Raw genomic sequence first — 19,070 nt, 5'->3', positions numbered from 1 at the left:
TAAGCCCTTCAATATGGATGAGGTATGCCACGAGAAGAGGCACTGACTTCTAAAGCACTCGGCTTTCACGGATTCTTCTCTCAATTTTACGAAAGCTGCTTTTTTTATTTACGCAGTAGACACGTTATTTTTGAAAACTCTTACTGCTTATCCTGAACCTATTGCTAGAACTAACGCTAGACAACGACTTTCTCGCTGCTGAAATGTGCCGTCTCAGATGCGGTGACTCCTTCAGAAATGCCCGCTTACGAGACGGAGAAGTCGATTGCCGAGATCAGCCCGTATTTTATCAGAGAGCTCGTACTCTTCCATGGCACGCTCTCTTGGTCAAGATCTCTGCGGAATGTAGCAGCGGTCGTCTGGAGTTCTCGCGGCACGCCGCCTACTGTTCGAGGGATATTATATGGCACCGACGTCTTGCACGCCGCTGCTACTATGGCGTTCAAAACACAGTCGTCGATGCTGCGTTCTCCACCCAAAACAATGTGCCGTCGACGCGCCTCGAAGTGCTGTGGTGCTGCTTTATGTGCACAGTGCATTGACCTGAACGCGCGAAGCAGCCGACGACAAAGGTTCCTAAAGCGTTGACGCCTTTCGTGCTTGACAACAAGCTTTGAACTGATGCTTCATTTTTCTCGAAGCCTACCAAGAAAGGTATGATAGCTAAAGGTATAGCAATACCTGACAATGCCTTATTCAAACGGAAGCTAAACGACACAGAAAAAAACGAAAGCATCCTTTTTTTTTATTCTTGACTTCAACACAGCGGCGGGCGCGGCGGCTCGAGGACTTGAATGCCGAGCCGTGGCGCGATCGCATGACCACTTTCAGAGACATCATGCAACACTACAGATTGAACAGATGCAAATACCCACCACGGCACGCCAAACTAAACAAGAAACAGGTGTTTACCTGGAGGCAATTGCAGACACACACGTAACCCTAACCCGGCGGTACTTCGCCTCTGCTACCCCGACCTTTATTCATCCGACGAGTTTAAAGCGTGCGGAGCCAGAGCGACGCTGCAGCACATGCTGTGGGAATGCCCCGTTAACGAGCAGCGGGAGTCCCCGACGAACGTTGCAGACATGGCAGTCTCGAACCGCGGGGCGCGTTGGGAGGCGGCCCTGCCCAGCCACGACCTCACCGATCAACTGTGGGCCGTCCGGCAGTCCGAGGAAGCCGCCCGTGTCCAAGGACTCGAGGCCGTCACCTAGGCTGCGGTGCTTATGGCCCCAACCCGCCCCAATCGTCGAACATTTCGGATAAAATTTGCACTCACTTCAATACAGCAGATCTTGCATTAGCGAGTTAATACGAAGAGTCCACGTTCATATCGAAGGGTTATGTGTTCGGTATTTGCCAAGGCAATGTAGAGAATCTGAAGACATCGACGCGAATCCTCATAATTTCATCAGGGGAGGTGTGCTAGGCTTTGCCAAATAACTTTCAGGTAGCTTTCGTCTATGTAAGAGGACCTTCGAGCGAATGACTTCCCCTTTGTTTTCGCAAAATTTAATACGTTTTTAGCACACAAAACTGACCTTTACACACAAAAAAAAGATATATTTTCTCACGGCCTGGCTGCTTATAGACTAGAGTTAAATTCGGTACTGCGTAGCTCTCGCACTCACTTGCATAGCGCACTACTCAGATTCTAAACAAACTCTTTGGCAAAAAAAAAAGAAGAAATCCGCCTTTTGTATCGCGACCATGTTCTTGAACCTTAGCGCCGGCGCATGCTTGTAAACGCGGCGTCTGTAAGTATTACATTAGAAAGTTGTTGAAAGCGTGGTATCCCAGAATCGCTACTTTATGACATCGCTGGGGAGAGACTTGTCTTCGTTCGTTCGTTCGATTGATTGATTGATTGATTGATTGATTGATTGATTGATTGATTGATTGATTGATTGATTGATTGATTGATTGATTGATTGATTGATTGATTGATTGATTGATTGATTTTCAAACCGCACGTTGATGCTATTCTTTACTTGCATTTCATGTCTGGCAGGCATTCATGTGTGCCCAGATGCGAGACATTTACGAGTGCAAGCTGTTCTGTCGCAGGAGTGATACCGACACACGACCTGCCAATGCAAAGGACCGCACGCTGTGCTGCCGATGGCGTGCTGCCAGTGCTACAGGCGCATGTACCTTCTCCCACATAAAAGGCGTTGTCGGCAAGCGCTTATAATCTTGTATAACTCATCTCCACACGTTCACGGCGATACTTCTTTTCCTCCCGATTTCTTCGCAATTTTACTTATTTTACCATATTACGCAACGCGGCTTTCCGAACTGAGTACAACTTGTGATGTCCTTGCAAGTTCACTAATATATGTTTTCCGTCGCTGCCGCCGCGTCCACGCCCCGTCGCGTTGGTTGCCACATCGACCGCAGGCATCGCTTTAAGGCTTATGTAAGAGGCGTTACCTGGCGGGGTGCCCTGATACCCTCTGCAGCTCTGGACTCGCTTTCTGCGAGTGCCTAGTGATGCCCTCCGTTATTTGTCGGCAGTGCCACCTAGGGCAGCGTGCAGGTCGTCAACGGACCCCACTGCCGGGCCGTCGGTGAAGGAGGAAGGCCTTGTCACCCAAACTGGTTTGCAATCACAGCGTTTCTCTCGAGTAGCGACAATCAAACCGACGTCAAGCGCCGGTCTGATTGGTTCACATCGGCAGTCGCACTCGGGGATGGTCGGCCGTGCGACATAGATTCGCGCGCGATCGGTCATCAGTGGAGGGACCCGTGGTCACCACAGGGCTTTCGGGCTCTTCCTCGGAGCTTTCCAGATACCTGCTCGATGAGACTCTCCTCGGATTTTTTTTGTTATTTCTTCTTTCACGTTTGACCCATTTGACCCATGGCCACCTGAAAGCTAGGGGGTCGCGCTTAGAGAGATCATCATGAGATCACCGCTTCTGAGGATTTTACTGGTCCTGGCTACACTGGTACTGGCCTACGCCTTCATTACCTACATAGAAGTCCGCCATCCGCTCCGGGTAAGCTGTCGGAATGTGCTTGTCTCCATTCGGCAGACACTAATTTTCTCTTTCTGCGTATAGTCTCTCGTTGTTTGTGCGCACTTCCTTGTTGTTGTCGTTGTCGTTGTTGTTGACCAGAGTGGTAGTGGCGCATACCCGCAGTAAGGTATTGGCCATGAATCGGGCGGTTAAATTAGGTGGATAAAAACAAGGGTATTAACAATTTTAATGATGGAACTTAGGAAGCAAAATTTTTGTGAGATGAAAAGTTTGTGTCGTCAACTACACGCCTTATTAGCCTTTGCTGTATACGATATCGATCCTTCGGATTGCTGGCTCGTGTAACGGCCCAAAGAGGCAGAGTTTCCAAAACAACGTGGCAGTGGGGTTGTCAGTGACCTTCAAAAACAAGAGCAAAATAAAGACAACGAAAAAGAATATGGACAACAACGGAGCGCTTTGTTGTAACTTGTCTTTCTTTCTTTGTGGTGTCCATTCTGCACAGAACATGTTTATTTCCGGAGTGAGGCCTTTGCCATTGGCCCGCCAGCTTCACGAAAAATATGTCCAGTATTCCAATTGGCTGAATTATTTTATTATGAACAATTCTAGCGTAAGACTTTTTTGTGAATGGGGGCCCTGGACTCGGAATGGTAAACTAACAATTCTAGTGACTCAGTGCTCGATACCCTCCCTCATGTAGATACAGGATGGTGCGATATGTTTCTCTATTTTTATTTACTTAAAAAACGAAAGCAAGAATAAAAAGGACTTTCGATGAAAGAGATGTTCTTACGGTAAAACTCTTTATGAAGGCGGACGTCACCCCCATTTTTATGGTCGGCGAATAGCAAACAGCTTTTACGAATGAGGAAGCTGAGAACAAACTCGATATGTTATGCCAAGTAGTAGAGATTCCTTCGGCACAGGAACATGGTGGAGGCTAATGCGGAGGCTGACATCAAGACTACTGTTTCAGGATTGCGTCATGTCTAGAATCAAGTGCTTGCCAGAAACTTGGCCATTTCAGCAATTTAAACGTTGCTCAGCATAGCCTGTGCGATAACAAACCCAGGCTTCCTTCCTTCTTCCTTCCTCGGGTTCATGGCGCCGTTGTCCATTCAGTGCACCCCTTCACGAAGTATCTAAAATGATGGATTAGGAAAGGATTACGGATAAGAGCTAAAGTGGGTGTTTTTCAAGAACGTTCCGATTTACAGATGACATCATGTTAAGCTACTCTGGATATTGGGCCACAAATGTTTCAGTCCATCAACAGGTAAGGCATGAGTTTATTTAGAAGTCTAATAAACAGAAAGGTAAATCAAATGTTCGATACGCTGGTGAATGTACAAGAGTCCAAGATCGGTAATTGGCAGTGGAATAGCCGACTGAGTGCCTTTGCCAATATGCGAAATAATTGTAAGTTTAAAGAATGCATAAATGAATTTTAAGGCGCATCTGGTAGACGTATCCAAGCTGCGAAGGCAGTTCACTGACATCATAGAAAAGAAACGCTTCTAATTACTGCTGTCTACCTGCGCTAATGTGACTCACATTTCATCTTGTGAGAACTATCCGCATCTTTGGCAACGTGCAATGCCATTTGTTTTCACAATAATCATATGTATATACAGGCTCGTTCCGCTTTCCGTTCAGAATGCTGCGATTTCTTCGTACGCTGCGTGGCATCACCTACTTAACCTATGTGAAATTAATTAGGCTAGTTGAGACTAATTCATTTTTGACCGTGAAACAAGTCGGGTGACCACACAGAGAATGTACAATGACAACACTGGGGTGACCCATGTCTTAATGTTCTCCTACCATCTCTGTTCGGTGAGCGAATATCGCAAAAAGCGAAACTATTGGAATTGCTCAGCAGCACAATGCGATGACTGCTAAAAGTTGGCCAAGCGCTTTGATCGTTTCACTCCCACGAGGTTGAGCTTCACTGCAGTGTCCCCCAAAACGTCGAGTTTCACTTCAGTAAAGGCCAAGCTTCAAGGTGATACGAAGTCCCACAAAGCTGTTCTAGAAATATCTTCAATTATGAGGCTCGGCTCTCGTCTCCAGTTCTCCTCCTCAATCTGCAACGCATGGATAGCGACGTATAGTGCTCTAGCCTTGCTGCCTTCCTCTTCTCATTTTTCCTTCTTTATTTTTTCCCTCCTCTCAGAGAGAGAGTGGATGTGGTGCTCATCTTAGTATACAATCACTAGCTTGATTCTCTCGCTCTTGGCGAGGTGTATGCAGGTTTCTGTGAGTAATATTAACGTTAACACTCTCAGCCCGAATTTCGTAAGTTAGTAAGTTCGTAAGTTAGTAGGTTACGTTTAAGTTCGAAGTTCGTAAGTTAGAACAGTTTGTCAGAACCAGCATCAGCAAGCCTTGATATCGAAAATGTGATGTGCAAAATTGAACGGCCAATGTCACTCAGCTCTTACGGATGAGCTCTGCAAGTTCTGGGTCCCTACGGCCATCTGGTTCTCGAGTTCATAATGCGGCAGCGACCATAGCGCTGCCTCTGTCATTCAAGCTGTGTCGTCCACTCCACGCGCAGGGCCGGCGGCCTCCGCCAGGATCTCCGTGGCCCGCTCCTCGGCGATGGCAGTCGTTGCCGCTGCAGCGCAGCCTGGATCCGGACACGTTCGCACTAAGATCGGCAGCCGCCGAATCGTGCGACGTGATAGCCAAGGCTCTGGTTCGCTACCGCAAGCTCGCCTTCCTCGGAGACACGCGAAGAGGTCTTTCGGAAGGAGGAGATGGCGCCTCGGCCGTCGTCCACGACCGAGTACTGCCCGAGCTCGGGGTCGAGGTGACTCACTATCTGGGACAGGAATACTGCGGCTACCCGCAGCACAAGGACGACGAGAGCTGTGAGTTCGCGCGCTCATGAAGCTAACCTATCCGCGCCGACAGCTGTACAGATACGATGGGTCGATATTTGGTCGATATATGGCGATATTCGGCAAGCGAAATGACGTTAGGAGCGAAGCGAAGGAAATGGGAAGGCCGCGTCTTATAGTTAGTCCATGCTGTACCGATGTTAGTGCAAAGCGTCAAGGTCCTAAAAAAAATTAATTGTGGGGTTTTACGTGCCAAAACCACTTTCTGATTATGAGGCACGCCGTAGTGGAGGGCTCCGGAAATTTCGATCACCTGGGGTTCTTTAACGTGCACCTAAATCTAAGCACACGGGTGTTCTCGCATTTCGGCCCCATCTAAATGCGGCCGCCGTGGCCGGGATTCGATCCCGCGACCTCGTGCTTAGCAGCCCAATATCATAGCCACTAAGCAACCACGGCGGGTGTCAAGGTCCTGACGACGAAACTTTGTTCATTCGTCTCCTGGATCGACCAATGCCAAAGTATTTTGTTGCGATTGCTCTATATTAGCCGGACGATCGGTAACATCCGATTTGAAGATCCGGTCAGAGCTTGGCTGGAACTTGGCTGATGTCACCCTTCGTACACTTCATTCAAAAGAGAGTACGTAGAAGCAGTCAGGTGTCAGTATACGTACCATCAGTCTTGGTATACAGTTTGCAAACAGGGATAAGGTACCTCAGAAAGGCTGGCCAACGTTTCGATAGGAGTACCTATCTTCGTCAGAGTCCTTTGACGAAGATAGATCCTCCTATCGAAACGTTGGCCAGCCTTTTTGAGGCACCTTATCCCTGTTTACAAACTTTATACCACAGTGTGCTATTCCATCTATCAGCCCCTTTCTTGATTTTGGACTACCATCAGTCTTGTTTGTCGTCACGCATTTTACGCGTAAATGTCTGGGCCCGCATTCAGAAAAACACTATTACTTCCAAACTGTTCGTAAGAGCAGGTGCCAAGCTAATCGTGATGTTGTACACATTATTACCGAAAGAGGCCAGCCGATAGCAGACGGCTCTTATACGAACAAGTATTGTAAATTCGGCTCTTGATTCTTATGCCCACGTATACATGTATGCGCCAACGCCATCCTCACAGTGTGCTTTGCTTGAGTTTTGCTCTGATCGATTCACGCAAGCGGCACAATTGTCCTCAAGGTGATTGTCTTTTTTTTCTTTTTGATTTTATGTCACTGACGAAGCGATAGTAACGACACTCTATTTTCTTCGTTACTTCAAGATTCCCTTGTTGTACCAGAACACGGCGACGCTGTACTGAGGTCTCACACTGTCTGGGGTGCTTTACGTGGTAAGTGAAGTTTTGTGATGTTCTCAAAAGCTTGCGGAACAACGAAGCAGGCGAGCGAGTTCTTCTCTTATAGTGCGCATATCCTTGAGCTGAAACACAGTTTATTGCATGGTCAGGTTGTGAACATGTTTTTGGTATTTGACGACATTCTGATTCCATAACCTCTCGTACCGACCTGTCCACTTTTAAAGTCCAAAAATTCAGTGTGCTCAACGGAAGTATGCTAAGTTTTGTGACTTCTTTACAGGACTCGAAACGTTCAGTCAACTCGTTCATCAGGATTCTGTTAGCAAAGCGGTGAGTGAACGCCAGAAACGTAAGTGTTGCTTCATCAATACGTGTGATGTATACTGCACACCCGGTCTGCTAAAACGATGTCGTCTGCTATACATTACTGCTGTTTATCACAGCTACATCGAATCGATCGAATGGTTAATCTATTATCAGCGAGGAGAACCATAAAAAAACGCAAAGCTGATAAATAAAGCAAATAAAATGTTGAAAATTCTAGGGTATAGTAAAAGACCGTATAATCATGTCGTACTCGTTGGCTTCATCGTGTTTTCTTTATTTGTCTGACTCTACCATGATTTTGAAATCAGTTTTCATCCCCTCGCGTGTACTGAGTTGAAAATTATCAGCATAATTATAGAACTCGGCACCTGTACCTTTGTAATCGTGTGAACAAAATCTGTATTCAGACGACAATTCGTCAAGAAACGGCGCATGAACAGAAATTGATATTTGCCAGTAGATATATGAACCGCTCTATCTTCAACTGAAGACGGTCCCTGTCACATATACTAATATACTTGCTGTGGTAATTACAGAATAACTTACGTTGCTCAAGCTTAAATGCATTCCAGTGCACAGCTTTACTGTCTGCTTTGCTTTTCTCTTCCAGTTTCTCATAAATGTGACCATTGTGGATGACTCCCCCAGGTTCTCCTACAGAGGCGTACTGCTTGATTCGTCGAGACATTTTCAAACTATAAAGGTTCTTAAGCAGAGCTTGGTAAGTCGTAAAAGTGGAACTCCAACAATTTCTGTTCGCAGCCAGTGTTCTCTGAAACGTGAAACAAAACCCAACGTTAGCAAATTTAGTCGGTTCTGAGGCAGCAAAAATCAATGTTGGTGTGGTAATCACCAGATTTAGCAGACAGAAATCTTCTAATCTCTTTGAAGTTCAAGTCGAGTACTTTGGACCAGCCGAGTTTTAAGAGAGTGAATGGGTAGGCGGCAGGTGGAAGTAGTAGATGATGCCGAAACTTCAGAAAACAAGTACTCTAACATTGACGGCGGCAAGTAACAAGGTTCTTTACTATCTCGTACAATTAGGAGCGGTGTAAGCTCGCTCTCGAGAAACTAGGCAAAATGTGCCTTATAAATCAATCGTGACTCACAGTGAATTCGATTTTAGTTGAGTGTTATACCTTGGGTTTGATGTCTACCCGTCGCTTCGCAGGACGCCATGGCCTACAACAAATTTAATGCCTTCCACTGGCATCTCGTCGACGACCAGTCGTGGCCGCTGGAAATGGCAACGTACCCGAACTTGACGCAGGTAATAGCACGTCTCACAAGTGATGCGTCGAAGAAGGTCCGAAATGTATTGTGTACGGACGCATGTGTTCATATTAAAAACGGGAAGAGGGTGGCAGATGTCACCTAGACGCCAGTTTTAATCTTCTTGCTGCATCTTATATCCGTGCGTAATATCACTGGTTCCCAGTAATAAGCTCTAAAGTCTATACATTCTTAAGCACTATGAATGTTCCCGTTATTGGGTTTCTTCCTCTAACTTCACACGACTAGCCGTCTCACACTATAGTCAACGACATATCTGTGAGCTGATGCGTATTGGAGATTAAAAATGCATGCAATAGGTATGGACATAGACTGCCTCTAGCGGCCATGATCTCGGCACACGTGGAGCCTCACACACACAAAAAAAACGCCGTCTTTCGCAAATATCTACCCCACAAAATCGTAGTCCTTCTGCTGCTTGGTTGAACTCGGAAGAGGTAAAGGGGTGTGAGTGGAAGGTGTGTACGTTTCTCCTATACTATTCCTGGAAAGTGCTACAAAGGTGCTTCTTAAGTTCCTGAGGAACACTGCCCCCAACCATGACGTTGAAAACTGACACAATTCGCATGTTACAGTGTTTTGTGTAGGAATTTGAATTTTCTCTCGTTATATAATCATATGCGTTTTTTTTTTTACTATCGTTCAGCATCCACAGATGGAGTAGTGCGCCATGCCTAAAGCAAGGCTAACCTCTCTAGTTATCTTTAAACGTAATATCTCTTGCTCCGTCTCATATACGCAGAGTGCGTATTCCCCAAGATACGTGTATAGTCGAGAAGACGTTCAGGACATCATCGAGTACGCTCGGCTGCGTGGGATCCGCGTCATCCCTGAGATCGACACTCCGGGACACACGCAAGCCCTGGGAAAGATCTTCCCCGGTAAGGCCCTTTTATTAAATATGAATGCCTTCGAGCCAGTTGATCATGCTTGACTGGAACTGAAGCGTGTACAGGGCTCATTTGCCTGCACTACCCCTAGAGCGACGCGCGTTATTCTCTTCTGATTTCTAAAAATGGCGGGAGAGTGTGAACGCGGCACTAGCAAGACGACGCGGCTGATTGGAGATGCAGGTGCCACGAGTGCGTCACGCCTGCATGACCCCCGACACCAAGAAGGCGGGAGCCGATTCCTTCAAGCTGAAGTCTCGGTGCCTACGAATTCGTCACGACTGCGAGGACCAAGCCTAAATGTAGTCACTGCGGAAGTTCGGCAATGAAGTCACGAAGGCGCTACCGATGCATTTTTCATTGCATTTCTAATGCGTTAAAGCACAAGCCAGGCTCTATTTTCTCTCTCTCTCTCTCTGTCTCTTGTCTTTGGTCTCGCAGACGTTACAAGACCTAGCGTTCACAACGCTATCCTTCCTCTTATCGGGACACAGTTTCAAGACGTTCTAGACATTTTTTACACGTGCAATATAGTCGAAGTCCCAATTTCGGATCGAAGATCCTCTTTGCTGTTGTTGTTTTTGTATTTTTTTTAATCCGGTAATAGTCAGAGCAAGGATCGCCACTACACTGTGAAAGGTCTCCGTAAATGCATGCCGAATCGTTTTGCCTGTTCCCTCGCTATAGACGATTCTATATAGTTGAGCTCGCGCACCACCTTCCAGTTTGCGAAGCGCAGTTTTATAAATACATTTTACGGCGTATTCAAATGTGGACTACCTACATAACATACAGCGGCTTCACAAGCTTATTTTTCTTTATCTGTTTTTGTTGCAAGCCACCTTCGTTTCATGTACCTTGCGTTGTCACTTATGGCTTGAGGTCCTCGACTTCTTCCAGAGATCCTCACAGCGTGCTACTTCAATCGCACCCGGGGAAAACCAAACTACCCCAAGCACGCGGCGTTTGAGATGCTGGACCCCACACAGAACTACACTTATGACGTCATGAGAAGCATCTTTCAAGAAGTCATCGAGGTTTTTAAGGACCGCTACATACACCTAGGCATGGATGAAGTCTACTACTCCTGCTGGTCGGTATAGCACACTGCGTTTTTCAGTTCGTGTAACCGGAAAAAAGCTGAGAATTCCTGTTCACGGCTACTTTTGTTTCTTCAGCCTTACCATAACTGATGCAAGGATAATGAGCCTGGTTTAAAATTCTGACAGCCATTACTTTAGCAACAGATGATTTGTTTTTATTTTCATGGACGAGCTGTTAACATATCGAATGAACTTATACAACCTAAATCTATCTGCTTGACCTCTCTCCCCGCTTTGTTGCCCAGGCAATCAAGTCCCGAGATTGCCAAGTTTATGAAGAAGCAAGGTTTCCGCAACTTGAGCCAGCTTGAGCAGTACTATGTCGAGCGGACACTGGCCAACGTCCGGAAGCTGGGTGCCAAGTACATGATCTGGCAAGACCCCATTGACAAAAATGTCCACGTAAGCTCATCGTAGGGAGCAACCTTTGATGTGCCGCGCACTATAGACACTTCGGGTAGGTCATGATTGACCAATCGTAAGCTTGCCTTAATGTTCACGCCTAATTTCATAATTTGGTGGTACAAAAAAAACATGAAAAAAAAAACGTAAGTTTAAATTTGACAAGCTCATTGATATGCTCAATATAGTGCTTCTCGTACGAGTTCTGCTCGCACTTTAAGCGTGCCGTAGTATACCTACCACATACCATTCCTTTCTGAAAGGCTCCGAGGTACAAGTGCGTGTGTGGGAGTAAGCGGGCAGTTTATGGGTTGAACTGTATGCTGCTCGAATCACCGGGTTCTATACAATAACGACAATGAGGTCGGGGCCCACTCGTAAGAATGAGCCCTGAATCCTGCGTAGGAAAACCTTTACGGAGTGGGAGAATTTATTTTACATAATGTCTGACAAAATTTACATAATTGTGTTATAAAACGAAGCAATAGTAAGCGCCAAGTATTTACGTTTCTATTAGACTGAACGGAAGCTGGCTGATGTCATTGTGTTAGATTTAATGCAGCCTAATGTGTATACCAGTATACATCCCCGCCACGACCGTCGCAGCATCGTGTTTGAGGCATAGTGACATTGCAACGGGTACAAATTCTGGCATAATAACAGATACGTTATTAAGTTTTACAGTTTCTATAGGAATTCAACAATACCGAAGGAGGCAATGGTATACCGTTGACTGCAGAGCTGCCACATTGCTTCACGCACTCAAATGTCAAAATCGAGGTGGGCTGCACTTTTTTTTTTTGTCGTTTAAGACACTGCCTCGCCAGTTCTCCCCGCCATTTCGCCTAAACGCGCCATCGCACTAGTATTCCCAGTGAGGTTGATTTCTGGCAACTGTACCTAGTGCATCATGTCTTCTTTCGTGAAGTGTCAAGGTCACTAAACGTAACACGTGTTGAGTAACTGTATAGACGAAAAGTGTTGGCGCTGAATTGAATTGCGTTTCGTTTTCTTATACCTCATTGCGGGGTGTAGGCGGCAAACGACACTCTGGTTGTGATCTGGAAAGGCGGACCATGGCACAAAAATGTGACGCCGTGGCAGACCCATGCCAGAGCTGTCGCGCGCAAGGGATACCAGATGGTGGTGTCGGCTTGCTGGTACCTGAACCACATCCGCGATGGGCCAGACTGGAAGGACTTCTACCGGTGCGATCCTCGTGGCTTTAACGGTGGGCACATGTTTCTCTGTTGTTATGGACCACCTGACAATAACGCTGTACAAAAGATGCAACGCGGCAGCGCGATGGCGGTACATGAAGGGAAGAAGACAAAACGCGGTTTGCTATAGTCTTCTTTCGACACCGTGGCCTTATACACTGTTGTTTTACATCGTGTCCTAAGACCTAGATAACTTCCGGGCCCGTGCGTCACATCATCTAACGTCATTTAACAATGCCGGAAACCAGTACGCATCAATGCGAGGCACTGGCAAATTTTGGTGTGTTCACCTTTCTTCTGCTTTTGCTTCTACTACTACTTTGGGCGTGTCGGCTTTTTTACATGACACCTTGTCACATCATGTGCGTAGGTTGGCCTTTATCACTATCAAGATGGTGGTTTGCACGGTTACACGCTCGTAATTCTTTTCTATGCAACAGCAAGCCTCGTTCTATCGGGCTGGCATGAGCCGACACACAGCGCGCCTTGCGCCCGCCGCATTTGCACAGTTATATAAGATGCCGGCACTCGCTGATTCTCATTTCTATGTTATGTTTTCATTTTGTTGGTGCGTGCATGTGACACGTGCATGTGTCAGTGTCGCATATGTGCACTCTATACGGATGGCACGCGAAATGCGGCACGTGCACTTCTTGTTTTATGTATTGCGAATTTCACGAAGACGCTTTCATTTCGTTTAAGCGTAATTCGTAAGTCTTTCTCAATACACTGGTTTAAGTTAGTCATGACGAAATCGCAGTAATTCACTGACCCACTGTGCATGGTAACTATGGTGTTGCGCTACTGAGCATGAGGTCGTAGGTTCGATTTGGATTACGGTCGTGGCAGCCACATCTCGATGAGGGCGGAATGCAAAAAATGGTCGTGTACCGCGCATTTGGATGGACGTTCAAGAACACCACAGGTGATCGAAATTCCTTCGGAGCCTCCCCCCCCCCCCCCGCCCTCGCCCCCGCCTAAGCATACACGCATACACAACGCCGTGCCTCACAATCAGATCGTGGTTTTAGCAAGAAAAAAAGCAACAACTTCACAATCTAATTAAATTTAGAACAGTCAGTGCCCGCCGCGATGCCTCAGCGCGTATACGTGACTCTGTTGCCGCGCACGATATGTACGATATTTTTATAGTCAGACTACTTCATATGATAAAGCACTGTCTGAAGCGTTAGCCCGAAGCCATTGTTTCCGTACGGTGGCTTAATCGCCTTCGTAAAGGGGCATGATCCTGACACGTATTGTGTGGCCGGGGAACTCGAAACCTGACTGCTTCGGTTCACTTTGCAGGCACGGAACGAGAAAAGAACTTGGTCGTCGGCGGTGAGGCTTGTATGTGGGGCGAATACGTCGACGGCACCAATTTGATCTCCAGGCTTTGGTAAGCACGAGACACGAACGTGGTATATTTGTAACGGACGAAAGATGTCGCTATGTGGCCAAGTGAAACACCTCAGAAATGTCATTTTCGTTGGAGGATCGGTACGTAACACATATTCACCATATGAAATACTTCTTTATCGCTTGGATTTTTTTAACCAGGCATGGACGCGAGCTGAGGCACACCAAAGGCAAAAGACTAGGCACAATCAGCGATATAACTTCTATATGCTTATGTCATGACTGCGTACTCAGGAGGAAAACTTAAACCGAGCATTTATTTGCGTTATACAGGTACCGAAACAGTAGTCTTATAGCAGTGCTGACACACATTTACGAAGGTGCAGTCTAAAAATGAAAACTGATTCCGAAGATAGTGCAGGCTCAAACTGTGGACCGGTCCCGAAGATGTGCAGTAAAGAAATTCAGACGCACCTCCTACTCCCCTCGCGCAAGGGGGGACACAGTTGAGTGCGGTGCGCAATGACTGCACCTTTGTCTTTCAGGAAGACTTTGTCCTTCATCCACTTCAACTGGAGGTTGCATCGTCTTCCAACTTTTTAATCATTAGATGTAGTGTATAGGCGCCTTTTAAGTGGATCTCCTGGGTCTTATCATTCCAACTACGTATCGAAGATAGTGCCAGCCTTCACTTCTCTGTGCTCATGTAAGTCGTGGTGATTACGTTCGCTGTGTGCCTAGGATGCGCATAAACAAGCAAGCGTCCCTCCGAATAATGATCACTTGTTAGCAGGCGGTCCATTTTGTATTTGTCTCGTCGCCGTCTATTAGCATCGACAAGAGTTTTCACTATGTGTGACCAACTAGCTGAATGGAGAGAACTGCTCCAAGAAAACAATTATTTTCCCTTCATGTGCAGGCCTCGCGCTTCAGCCGTTGCCGAGCGTTTGTGGAGCAGCGCTGGCGTCAATAACACGGACGACGCCGCATTACGGCTGGACCAACAACGCTGCCGTATGCTCAGGTAGAATTCAAATCTTCACCTGTGTCTTGGTCGTTGAAGAAATTATTGTACTGTTTTGTCCCAAGACCAGCCCGTGGCCCTTCTATTCATAAAACAGCACAGTGGCCATTCCTGGTCGACATGCTATGTACGAAATGGTCTATAGGGGCGCGCTCAACGGTGTATGACTCGGTGTACAGTTAACGCGTACACGTGGCTTTAACAAAAATGACTTTTCTTCGTGTGCTTACACTACATGCGCTGGCACTTTTTGTAAAATTAAATAGCTCGACCAGCAAGGCGGTTAACACGGAAAGTTCTATAAGGCGACCTGGCGACACCGCGCGTACGCCACCATCAGCTAGGCGCACGTGACACGTTCAAGGAACATATGCAACCTTGCTCGTGCCGAGCGGTGCCTGCGCAAAGGCACCTCGCGGACTCGGGAGAGAAAAAAAAACGCAACGAATGCGTGCTCTCTGCATCGTCAACTTTGTTCTGAAGTAATACGAGAGCGTGTGACCGCCGGTGTGATACCACGGGTGAGCGCACGTGAGAGCTAAAATGAAGGCTTTGGGTTGAAGTGAAGTGAAGTGAAGTGGAGGCTTTGGGTTGCACTTTCAGAGCTGTTAAGTGTGGGGAAACTACTTTCGGCACGTGTTTGATACGTTTAATTAAAAATTTAAGATTTCGGGCTATTAATTTGCGCCGACAAGGCGATACCAAAGGAGCGGAGTGGCTCCCTAAAAAAAGTTCATGCTCTTGACAACGGATGTCATACAAGTGTAAGAAGGAAAACAACATTCATACCTAGTTATAAAAGCCTACGGCAAAGAACTCTATATCATTGATCTCTCGTTACTCGGTGCACCAGAAAATTATTTGCTCGGTGCACAAAGAAAGCGAAACAAAGGTCAAAATGAGGCGATAACTAGAGTCGCATATGTTTCGGTCAAGAAGACATAAAGTAAATGAAACAACATTGAGTCTGCTCAAGATGCAATACAATGTTTTCTCACGTGAAGAGAACAAAGCCACAGTTGGGATCATGAGAAGCTCTTGCCTATAGTCGCAGGTGATGCGTATGCTATTGTCATGGTTCTACTAACACCGTACACAGCTGCTTGTTTGCGTGAAGTAACGGTATAAACGCATGCTTACGTCTATTCGGTACCATTGACCACTCCTCATTTCACTATACTATTCCGTTTGCTCATTTTGTTTATTTGTCTTTTCTTTTTTTTGGCAGACGCGGCATACCGACGCAGCCAATCTTGAACGGCTACTGCGGTGACTACGAATTGGATATGGACACTCCGTATCACATCGACTAAGCAGGAATAGGAATACACGCAGTGACTGGGAAGACAGCAGAATGCCACTAAATATCTCAGGACAACGTCACAATTGAAGAGCACGTTGCAAGTCTGGACAATCGCTTTATGTCTATCAGGAGAGGTCGCCTGCCTGTGAGAATTCCAGAAAGAGAATAGACGGAATCAGAAGAGTACCCTCAATATATTTAATGAAGCTTCGATCGTTTCTGAATATTTGTGTATATATAAATCGTGAACCCTTGTAAGTAGTTTTGCGATTTTGCCCCCTCTTCCTTACAAAGGCCGGTTTCCTTGGGGTGGTGTGCGTGTGCCTTCTGATGCCGTCGCGACCTCCGAGTACGCGGATGGGAAGAAAGAGGAGAAACCAGGGAGGAAGTACGACAGCGTCAACGTATCACAATGTACGGATCCGAATAATGGGTTTCGGGGATGTGGATGGCATTAACATAGCAACACCGCGCTGCGCCACAAAATGTCGCCGCCAGTGCTCCAAGCCGTCCGCGTCTAGTAATCCGGTATCCCCGAAAGGGCAATACGTATACGGCACACCTGCCAACTCTCCCAAATTTTCCGTAAGTTTTACGAATTTGGGCACGTTCTGCGGTTTTACGAATATTACGTGATGTATTACAAAAAATGAATTCAATTCGTGAAAGATGTCTTAAAGGCGTCGAAAGATGTTTCGGTGCGCGATTGCGAAAATACGTGCAAAACAGAAATTGTGACGGTACTTGCGCCGCCTTGTTGTGGCATCGCAAGACACTGTATACAGAAAGTCGTTTAATTCGTCCGTGCACGTTCATTCCGACATGTTTCTTAAACAGGCGAAATCGGCGTCAGCAAAGTCGCTGCAGAGGTCAGTATGATATGAACGTTCTGTTGCTCGCCAGTCTCTGCTGTGGCAACTTTGCTACGATACGTATGCAAAAAAAAAAAGCGCATATGTATGCCATAGCTGGAAGGCGTGTCCACAGGACAAAGTTCTTAAAAATGCGTGATAATTATCACGCATGTTTAAGAACGTTTCCCTCCCCCTCCCCATTCGCGTCTGGGGAATTTTTACTAATTTTAGTGTTGACACGCTATCAGGTGTGATCTATACGGACAGGTTGCTCTCCATAGTGTACTCCATATCGAAGAGAAATGAGTATGCTCTCGTGAATACGACGCCCAACTAAAAGCAGCGTGGTTAAATAGATCCGCATAGAGAGAGCCTTGGCGACAGTGCAGACGAAGTAGCGGCGAAGGGTGAATGAATTATAAAAGCGAGACACCGAAGTTAGACCACCGAATGATATTTTTTTGTGAAATCGATACGTTTTCCAAATCGGGCCCGCAGTTTGCGTCACGTAATTGTGCTGTTTGGTAAGGTCCAGTGCAGCTATAGCTATCTTGCGCTATATTTTAGCACTGCATAATAGATACGTCTTAATTCTGTTCTGATTTTTCACGGAGCCAGGTATAGAATGTGACAAGACGTCATCGAACGAATGTAGCTGTAGAAGCAGGGGGAAAAATGCGGTCAGCAGTCACGTAACGCCGCCTTTGTTCGACAGAGACCGAACTTTCGAAATCCGAGAGCCCGTGCAAGCCTCCTTGGAATTCGTGCGTATTCCACTGTAAATTTCTTAATCTTATCACTCCACCCAATTTCGGCCGTCTTAAAATGCTCTTCAATTTTTTCCCTGGTATTCATTTTGTTACCCATAATCAACCGCCATACAGCCACATGTTTTACACGTTACACCTTCTGATCAGCTCCAATTGATTGATTGATTAATTAATTAATTGATTGATTGATCGATCGATCGATCGATCGATCGATCGATTGATTGATTGATTGATTGATTGATTGATTGATTGATTGATTGATTGATTGATTGATTGATTGATTGATTGATTGATTGATTGATTCTTGGGGTTTAACGTCCCAAAGCAACAATGAAGATACATGAGGGACGCCGTAGTGGAGGACTCTGGATTAATTTTCACTGCCTAAGGTTTCCTAACGTGTACACTCTTTGTCAAAAGTGTACGAACTACTCCGCGCCTTCACCCCATGTCATTCGACTGTGTGGTGCAGTTCACGTGACGTCATTCCCCAGGGCGCCAAACTTGGGGTATACACCGCAAGAACTATCGCAGGCAACGCAGCCCGTACAATCTAAAAAAAGTTTACACGCTTTGAGGCGTATCTTTGCCCCACAACGATAACACTCATCTGTCTTGCTTGTGTTTCCTTTCTTGATAGCCCCGAGCTCGCTGCTTTCCTGTCAAAAGTGCTATAAATGTCACACTGATAACGCGTATGCCGTTCGTGATCGAAGGATAGAAGTTATGGGCGAGCAGCTTTAAAGGGACTGAAAACTGATTTTTAAGGACCCACTTTCTTATGGCGTAACGAAAAGCTCACCCTCAGTAGAGTTCTCACTTGCCGCAGTTACTTCCAAAAGCACATGGATATTTTGTTAAACATAATTTTTCGATCTGATCAGCCTCTAAAAAAGAATGAGTCCCTCCTCCAGCAATTAGCCTCTCTAGCAACGCTGAGAAGTGAAAGCGATGCCGTAGCCCGACTCGGAAATTGTGAAAGCCGCCCATCGTTCTGCTTTCACAGCACAGTCATCAACTGCCCTTAACCATCTATATTTTACCTTTTCAACCACTTTTGAAAATAAGAAGCTGGTACAATAGGTTTGCGTTGTTGTATATTTGTACCGCATTTTTCTCCAAGTACACGCCTACCACTTACACTGTGAGGCCTACGTCATGGTTGGGGGCCCCCGGCGTAGTTCTTGCCAAGCCAACTCATCTAAAACCACGGAGGAAGGAAACTGAGGAGAGGCCCTGACGTCACTCTTTGTGAAGCAAAAGTGAAGCCGGAAGTTGGCGTTGCTCATGGCGATGCTCCGCCTTTTGTGCCACCCTCCTCTCTTGTTTACATCTTTCGCGAAACCACGCCGCGCTGCGCGTGGTTTCACGCGCG

General features: G+C 46.4%; 1 protein-coding gene across 2 annotated transcripts; it reads left to right on the top strand.

Moving 5' to 3' along the window:
* The first annotated feature begins 1,692 nt into the window (after positions 1–1,692).
* On the top strand, positions 1,693–16,282 carry LOC135919330 (beta-hexosaminidase subunit beta-like). 2 transcript variants are annotated; one of them, XM_065453081.1, is made up of 13 exons: positions 1,693–1,760; positions 5,551–5,866; positions 7,115–7,183; positions 7,431–7,480; positions 8,088–8,198; positions 8,649–8,747; positions 9,513–9,651; positions 10,561–10,753; positions 11,009–11,165; positions 12,201–12,396; positions 13,694–13,784; positions 14,664–14,768; positions 15,997–16,282. In XM_065453081.1, the coding sequence occupies exons 1-13, from the start codon at positions 1,740–1,742 to the stop codon at positions 16,079–16,081; spliced, it is 1,632 nt and encodes a 543-aa protein (XP_065309153.1). In that variant the 5' UTR covers positions 1,693–1,739; the 3' UTR covers positions 16,082–16,282. The 2 variants fall into 2 exon arrangements, with proteins under 2 accessions (XP_065309153.1, XP_065309152.1); XM_065453080.2 differs by lacking the exon at positions 1,693–1,760 and adding an exon at positions 2,561–3,005.
* Positions 16,283–19,070: the final 2,788 nt, after the last annotated feature.

Source organism: Dermacentor albipictus, chromosome 2 (genome assembly GCF_038994185.2).
Source record: "Dermacentor albipictus isolate Rhodes 1998 colony chromosome 2, USDA_Dalb.pri_finalv2, whole genome shotgun sequence".
Classification (NCBI taxonomy): domain Eukaryota; kingdom Metazoa; phylum Arthropoda; class Arachnida; order Ixodida; family Ixodidae; genus Dermacentor; species Dermacentor albipictus.
This window is presented reverse-complemented; position numbering and strand designations above follow the sequence as displayed.